The sequence below is a fragment of the Pongo abelii genome, chromosome 9, assembly GCF_028885655.2.
Source record: "Pongo abelii isolate AG06213 chromosome 9, NHGRI_mPonAbe1-v2.0_pri, whole genome shotgun sequence".
NCBI classification, from domain to species: domain Eukaryota; kingdom Metazoa; phylum Chordata; class Mammalia; order Primates; family Hominidae; genus Pongo; species Pongo abelii.
This window is the reverse complement of record NC_071994.2, coordinates 71,759,848-71,768,570: the sequence shown is the minus strand read 5'-3', so window position 1 is coordinate 71,768,570 and position 8,723 is coordinate 71,759,848. Positions and strand designations below refer to the sequence as shown.

At 38.6% G+C, this 8,723-nt stretch overlaps 1 protein-coding gene across 1 annotated transcript; it reads right to left on the bottom strand.

Moving 5' to 3' along the window:
- Positions 1-704: 704 nt before the first annotated feature.
- On the bottom strand, positions 705-2,546 carry LOC100460790 (olfactory receptor 52H1). Its single transcript, XM_002822113.4, has one exon. It carries the CDS (start codon positions 1,838-1,840, stop codon positions 875-877), a length of 966 nt encoding a protein of 321 aa, XP_002822159.3. The 5' UTR covers positions 1,841-2,546; the 3' UTR covers positions 705-874.
- Between the last annotated feature and the right edge of the window lie 6,177 nt (positions 2,547-8,723).

Genomic DNA, 8,723 nt, shown 5'->3' with positions numbered 1-8,723 from the left:
ATCCTTATTCCCTCTCCTCACTGTAAAAATGTGTCTTGCAATCAAGGAACTGCAGTATATAGAACAGTGTTCCACAGATCCTCTAACTAGTATGGTTACATTTTTACTTTAGTTTCTAAATGTACAGAAGTCTAATCTGTGTACTGTGAGAAGTCCAGCTCTTGACTCAAATCTCCAACTGTGTTGAGGGGTTATGTTCTCCCAGTACTACCTCTGCAGCTCACTTTCTCAATGCGTCTTCGGGCCTAGAAGCTACCCTCCTCTCCCAGCACCAAAGCCAGCAACCCTGCCATTCATTGATCAATATGCTAATTCACTCATTCCCTTCATAGCACTGCTGATAAAACATTATTTTGGCAGGCTTGTACTGAAGGCTGTTCAATTTTTCATATTGTGTGTGTATAGGGAGGAAACATTTAAAGGGAATTACAGTGAAACACAAAAGGAAGATAATTAGAATCAAATGTTATCATTAATGTCCTAAATATCCATCTGATAATCCTCTCACTGAGAAATTTCTCACTGATCTTTTTACTTTTGTTCCCTCTTCCTCAGTGTTTCTGTTTTACTTAACACACTCACTTATAATAGCTGCAAATTTCAATTTCCAAATTTTTATCTCTTTTTCAATTTAGAGTAATTTTGCTCTGTGTTTTCATCTCCATCTTCCTGATCATATTCTGTACAGCCTCCTATTTCACAAGCAAAGAGGTCATCAAGGATTTTTTTTTATACATAGGACCACCATTTCCACACAGATCATGCCACATTCTTGGCACATGAAAGCAGCTTCAGGTAGTTCTTGCTTTAAATAGCATTTGCCTTTTCATTCTTTCTACATTTCTGTACACTATAAACTTATCCTAGTAAAACATCATCCTGTACCCTTAGTAGAAAACAGAAGTATAACCTCATCTCTGATCTGTTTGGTCTTCACTCCATAAACCATGGGGTTGAGTGCAGGTGGGATAACAATGTAGAGATTGGCAAACATGATGTGGAAGGTGCGAGAGACATTGTGTCCAAAGCGATGGGCAAGGATGGAGAAAAAGGCAGGTGTATAAAACATGAGGATGACACAGACATGAGAACCACAAGTGCTGAGGGCTTTCTGGCAGGCATCTTGGGAGGGAAGGCGAAAGACAGCCCAGAGGATGAGGGCGTAGGAAACAGCAATGAGAATCACATCTGAGATGACCGTCATGATGGGAACACAAAAGCCATACCAGATGTTGATGGAGATATCAGCACAGGCGAGCTGGGCAACACCTATATGCTCACAGTATGTGTGGGGTATGATGCGTGTCCTGCAGAAAGGCAGGCGTGTTAGCAAGAATACATCTGGCAGGATGATGCAGAAACTTCGAAAGGAGATGCCCATAGCACTCTTGATGATGGTCTTGGGAGTTAAGATGGTGGCATATCTCAAGGGAGAACAGATAGCTACATAGCGATCAAATGCCATGGCCATCAGAATGGCTGAATCCAAGACAAAGCTATAGTGAAGGAAGAACATTTGTGTAAGGCATCCTGGGAATGTGATTTCGCGAGCCCCTAGCCAAAAGATACTGAGTGTTTTAGGCACACCAGCTGTGGACAAGATGAGGTCAGTCATGGCCAGCATGGAGAGAAAGAAGAACATGGGTTCATGAAGACTATGATCCACCACAATGAGGTAGAGAAGGATGCAGTTTCCCACAACAGCTACAATGTAGATGATACAGAAGGGAATTCCAATCCACACATGGAATTGCTCCAGGCCTGGGATCCCTATCAGAATGAAGGGTCCTGGATTGTAACTGCTCAGGTTGAAAATGATCATGGCAGATACAGATGGCATAAATCTCAGCTCCTAAAGACAGAGGGTGATTAAGGATAGTTAGAGAAACTTGAGTAACTCTCAAACTTTCAACTAATTATCATTATTGCCTCCTGAAGATAAAGTGACCATATAATTTGTCATCCAAAATAGAACCCGTTTGAAATGAACAAAGGTTAAAATTAGTAATAATAGTAGCAACATGCATAAACCAAGATTGTTCCAGATACAAATAGATACATTATTAGACTACCTGAAGCGAATCTTTTCTTTCTTCTGACCTCCCCCAGTAGTTTACACAGCTTCTATAGGAAGCCTTCCAGACTGGTTACACTCTTCATTATACACTGTTCACCCATACAAGTTAACAAAGTACAGAATACACTTTTTCACGGTGGATTATAGCTCATATGACCTTATGGACATCATTGTTTAGGATCTGCTTGCTCTGTCATTGTGAATTATCTGTCTCTGCCTCCACGACAACTGTTTGCTTCTCTTAAAGCTACCTGATGACTGTGGCTCTTAGATTTGTAAGATCAACACCCCTTTATTGCCATCTAAAAACCTAATTCAGTTCAGCAAACACCAGATGAGTTCCTACACTATGATGGATAACATGTGTAAGTCAAATTTAAACTAAAAAATTCCCCTTATAGCTGAGGCGCACTAGCCTTTCTCCTCAAAAAAAAAAAAAAATTCAATAGTTTTCCAACACTTTATATACTACATAAGTGAATAATATTCTAATACTGTGGACTTTGTGAGACTATCAGTCAAGGTTTCTGTCCAAAAGAAAGACTGCTTTTTTGTGAACATACATCTATTAGAGACACATATTGACCCAAGACACATACTCTCTCAAACACAGACCCTTAATACTTACATTCTCAGTCATATCCAGACCTACACTTACATTCTGTCATATATTTTGCCACTGTATATTTACCCATACATAATCTTACACAATTACAAGCCCCCTGTCCTCCCATCTTCCCCCGGCACATGTGCTGAGAATATAAACAAAGTGTTTCATAATTAGATTTTGTCACTGTCACAGGCTTTGTAAATTCCTAAAACCTCTCCACGGCTCCTATACCTTCTTTCTTCCCCAGTGATGCCTCCACCCACCCCTCATCAAACACCTCATTTCGTTTACATAGAAAGATATTTTTTATGTTTATAGATACTCCTATGTGAGTACAAAGACAGTACATGTGTAAGTGCTACAGGTAATGAACCATGCAGCAAGTCCAGAGGCTTCCAGAATCAGGACTAAAATGAGGCTTGTGGTAGCCATATGCTTCATATTCCTCACCTGAGAAGGCCAAGAATCATGTTCAAACTTATTCCTACCCCTGCTTTTTATCTTCTTCTTAGGCCCAGCTCACAATACTTTCCATTCCTCAGACCAGAACTTATTTTATCCACTCTTCTTTAGGCAAAAGAGACACATGATGCTTTTTCTTTATTTCTTACCCTTCCTTATCTATAGGTAAAAACACCTTTCTTACAGCAACTCAAACCCTCCTCTACAGTGTCTTCACATTCTAGATTCTGAGAACACAGTCCAGACTTCAGAGACTAGGTCACAGCCCAGCCCCCCATCTACTGAGGATTCAAGGTTTTCCTGCTTAGTCACTTTCATCTTGGTTCTCTTATCCACTGGGGCCATAGAATTCACCTGTTGCTAACACTAGAAACCTGACTGGGTTGTTCAGCCTTCGTGTTGAAAACTCCTCTTCCATGCTGTTCACATACTCAAATCTCATGTGAAAACTCCTCTTCTATGCTACTCACATACTCAAACAACATGTGGCATCAGCATCCTGAAACTATATATTAATACTTTGAATCACAGCGCTCCCAACTTGTCTGAGATCATCCTTTATTCACACATATGTGAGGAAAGGTTTTCTCAAGTTTTTGTATTTCCATGAACTCAAATACAACAGATGTTCGTGAAGTCATCCAAAAGCATTCACAAACACACACGGGTGCACAGACAGTTAACTCTCAGAGTTCTCATTTAACAATCAGACAAATCCACAATGTGAAAAAATCTACAACAATCTGTTTTCTTTTTTCAAGTCAATGCCATTAAAGGGGGAAGGGGAATATTAGATAAGGAAAATCCATTTCCAGATTAAAGTACATTTAAGAGAAAAACAAATAAATGCAGTGTGGTTATTTATTTATTTATTTATTTTATTGAGACAGAGTCTCACTCTGTCACCCAGGCTGGAGTGCTGTGGCACGATCTCGGCTCACTGCAACCTCCGCCTCCCCAGTTCAAGCGATTCTCCTGCCTCAGCTTCCCGAGTTGCTGGGATTACAGGCTCCCGCCACCACCCCTGGCTAATTTTTGTATTTTTAGTAGAGACGGGCTTTCACCATGTTGGCCAGGCTGGTCTCGAAATCCTGACCTCAGGTGATCCACCCACCTCAGCCTCCCAAAGTGCTGGGATTACAGGCGTGAGCCACCACGCTTGGCCTGCAGTGTAGTTCTTGATTGAATTCTGTTTAAACAAACCAGGTATTGAATTCAGTTAATGAATAGTTAGGGAAACTTAAATATGGACTAGGTATTGAGTGATATAAAGGAACTAGTGTTAATTTTATCAGCAATAATTATGGTATTATGGTAGATACACATACATACACTCAGGTATCCACAGTATGTTAGCAAAATATTGGCACAGAGCATGTGCTCTGGAGCCTCAGAAAGCTAGGTTTCACAATTTAATCCTGGTTCCACAATTTGCTAGCTATGTGAATCTGGGCAAGCTATTTAAACTATATGATATTTGGGTTCCTATGTTTTTAAAAGAAATTAACATTTCTAATTTTTATAATTATTATTAGGACAAAATGATACACACTGAAAAAAGAATTTTTTTTGAGACAGAGTCTTGCACTGTTGCCCAGGATGGAGTGCAGTGGCACAATCTTGGCTCACTGCAACCTCCACCTCCATGGTTCAAGTGATTCTCCTGTCTCAGCCCCCCGAGTAGCTGGGATTACAGGTGCCCGCCACTATGCCTGGCTAATTTTTTTGTATTTTTAGTAGAGACAGGGTTTCACTATGTTGGCCAGGCTGGTCTCGAACTCCTGACCTTGTGATCCACCTGCCTCAGCCTCCCAAAGTGCTGGGATTACAGGCATGAGCCACCGCCCCCAGCCAAAAAAAATTCTTTAATATAGTTCCTGAAACATAGTAAGCATGTAACAAGTTTTACTTCTTTATATTAGGTTATATTTTATATCATTAGTATTATCATTAACAGCCAGAACACACAGTGGAGAAGAGAACAGAAATTGCAAGATGGATAAAAATTAACAGGAGCACCCCTGGGTGTACACACATACCAGCACACTTACTTCTACATTTTAAGTTAGAGTTATGGACTCTTGTCACGTCTGAAACAGAAATTTCCTAACACTGCTAACTGTGGTCATACTTAACCCAGCTGTATAATTGTCCATCTGTTCTGATCTTTTGATGCTTATTCAGTGGAGCATATGCACAAATACTGGAGACCAGTACCTCAGTTTATAAATGGGAGTTGCTCAGGAAAGAACATTATAGTGCCCAGTCCATGGCCCCTAAGAAATAGAGCCCTGGCTTTTCACTCACTTTCTCTAAGTCTTGTCCCAATCAAACCCCTTCAAACAGCCAATACTCACCAAATCTTGGGGATCAGGCCAAAGGGAAAGAAGAAAGAGTGTGTTGACAAAATCTACAAGAGAGCAGACACACCAACCAAAAAAAAAAAAAAAATGAGTGGAAGGAAAAGGAAGGACATTAGAGAGGTTGATTCCCTGTCCATTTATTTTCTCTGATCACTCACTGCTCCTTGTGGGGAAAAGGTAGGTAGTTAGGGGATTAGGGACTCTGACATGCCCTCTTCTCATCCTCAAGGGAAGAAGATGAAAAAGATTCTATTAACCTTGTTCATGCCTTTGAGTTAACACTGCCTTAGAGTGCTTTATTTATTTATTTATTTGTGAGCTGATGTGTATGTGGGTGGAAAGCTGTGTGTATGTGCCTATCATATCACCCAGGTTTCAAGTTCATGCCCTCACTTACCAGATAAAGGACTTTGGATGAGTCCTAATTTCCATTAAAAGGTGGTCATATTAGTACCTGTCTCTCAAGATTTTATAAGGATTGACAAATTAATAGGATACTGCTCATGAAAATGCTTAACATATTGGCAAACTCATAGTGTAAAGGAATAACCTAGGGCACCTGTTAAAATGAAAATTATATGGCCCACATGAAATAATTCTAATACTATCTTTTAAAAATTCCATTGGCTTTAGGGGTACAAGTGTTTTTTGATTACATGGGTGAATTGTATAAGGTTGAAGTCTGGGTTTCTAGCGTACCTGTCACCCATATTGTGTAGATTGTACTCAATAGGTGATGTTTCATCCCTCACCCCTCTCTCAGCTTCTCCTCTTCTGGGTCTCCAATGTCCATTATACTACTATGTGTGCCCTTGCATACCCATAGCTTATCTCCCACTTATAATTTTTAAAACATTAAACTTCATTAAACATTTTTCTTAGTAAAAACAATATGAGCAAATAAAATACATTCTGATGGAAAAACTGTTAGGTCAACCAGCTGGTACTGTCAGGAATTTCTGCAAGTCCGGATATCAATTTTTACCTAAGAGGCTTTTACCCCACAATTCTGAAAGCCAAGTCAGTTTTTGTCAATGTTTGTCAAATGTTTGCTAAATATTGCTGAATGTGTTAATTAATAAAGATTGCCAGGAATCCACTCAGTACTCTGAATGTTCTAGAATATCTGGAATAAACCAGAACTAAAGAGATTAGTATTGTATTGGCTCCCAACAGAATTTTTACCTTTCGCTGAATAAAAATTGAGGTTGCTTCACCTCTCTATACTAGGATAAGGGACTGAAGAGTCACATGAACTTGTATATTCTGTAAGAATGTGATTAATTGCATCACTTACTGCCTATTCTTTAAGAGCTTTCTGAAGATATTTCTCTGTTCTTTATATCAAGAAGTAGTTTTGCTTCTCTAACAATTAACTGTCTGTAACTTATAGCCATCATGAATTATGTAGCTAATCATGTTTAACTCTCACATAGACTGTTAGAAAGCTTACAGCTGAATTTCTGACCCACATATAATAAGAGAACAAAAATTCATAGCAGGTGGAAAGTGTATTTTCAGCCTATTTTTTGTCTTAATTTTTAAAAATCTTTCTACTTTTCTTTTTGCCTTTTCTATTTATACTTTGTAATATGCCACATAACAATGTTTCTGAACAATGGTCCCATAAGATTACAATACCATATTTTAGAGTACCTTGTCTATGTTTAGACATGTTTAGATGCACAAATACCATTATATTACACTTCCCTACAATATTCGGTATAGTAACATGATGTACAGTTTTGTAGCCTAGGAGCTAGAGAATATATTATAGAGCCAAGGCTGTATCACACAGGTTTGTGTAAGTACACTCTATGATAGTTGCACAATAATAAAATCACATAACAACACATTTATGAGACTGTATCCTCATTGTTAAGTGGCACCTGACTATATTTTTATTTATGGTATGCAAAATACATCAAGTAGTTTTGGAAACAACACATGAAGCTATTGTCACATGTTAAGAGATAGAATATAAATTCAAACACAATTCTCTGAGTCCAAAGGACATTCTTTTCTATTAAAACTATATGTTGAGAGCCAGTGTAGAAATAAAAATTCAATGACATGTGAAAAGGGGAGTAGCATGGGGATGGGAAAGTAGTCTCAAGGTAAAGAGACCATGAACGACTCTGATATTTGGAGTCAAGTGAAAGCAGTGAGGGTTTGAACTACTGGGGTAGGGGAGGAGGGTGCCTGCACTCAGCTGGGGAATCCAAGAGGTTATTTAGAAAAAAGTCACAGGTTTTGAGGATGTATCAGATTTGAAAGGGAAATAAGACGTTGACTATCATTGCTGCCTGGCAGACACCTAAAAATAAGTATTACTGACCACGTGACTGAATGACTCACTATGACCAAGTTACGCATACTGGATTTGAAGAGATAATGAATCATACAGAGGTACATTTTTGGCTTGTGACTACATCTCTATGGAGATACAAACATGAAAAAAAAAATTGAGACCACCAGTGCTTCCAATTGGTCAAGTCTTAAACCCACTTCTTAGTCTGTATGTGCTTTACCATTTTACTAGCCACAGGAATTTGCCTTCCTCCTTTTATTCCTTGTGGAAAACTCCACCCACCCACATCTCATTTGGCTTTCTCAAGGTTGAGTTAAACATTGAGATTTATCATTGCCTTATCCCTTTGCTTAATATAAACACCTGCACTCTTAAATTAATAATTTTATGATTAATTGCCATTTATTTATTTGATAAATGTTGCCTATGTCCCTAGTGTATGCTAGGTATTATACTTGATGTTGTCTAGAAATTAATAGGAGTGAACAAAGTAAAAACCCAGAACCCTGCAGAGTCATCAAAGAGGTAATTTTCCTGCCTTGCTATGATGTGTAAATAAACTACTATGATAAATAAATCTGAAAAACTATTCAGATTTGCCAATTATTACATTGTCTTCATTAAAAGTTTTATAATCACTTTAGAGCAATCATAAGGAATTACAAAAGTTCTTTTTTCTAGAAGTCAAAAAATATTTAGTATTTCCTAGACTCAGAACTTACTTTGCTATAACTGGAATGATTGAGTAGACTTCTGCCTCAAATCACAAAGAAAGCAAAACTCAAGTTCTCGTTAATAAATTTTAGTCTGTCCTTTCTCTTGGGCATCTGAACACAGGTTCAGTCTTTGACCTAACATACACTAGGAACTTGTCCCTACCTCCAAGAGCTCAGGCACCTA

Excerpts from the sequence above, each read along its gene's own strand:
- LOC100460790 (XM_002822113.4), bottom strand. The coding sequence starts at position 1,840 with ATGCCATCTGTATCTGCCATGATCATTTTCAACCTGAGCAGTTACAAT.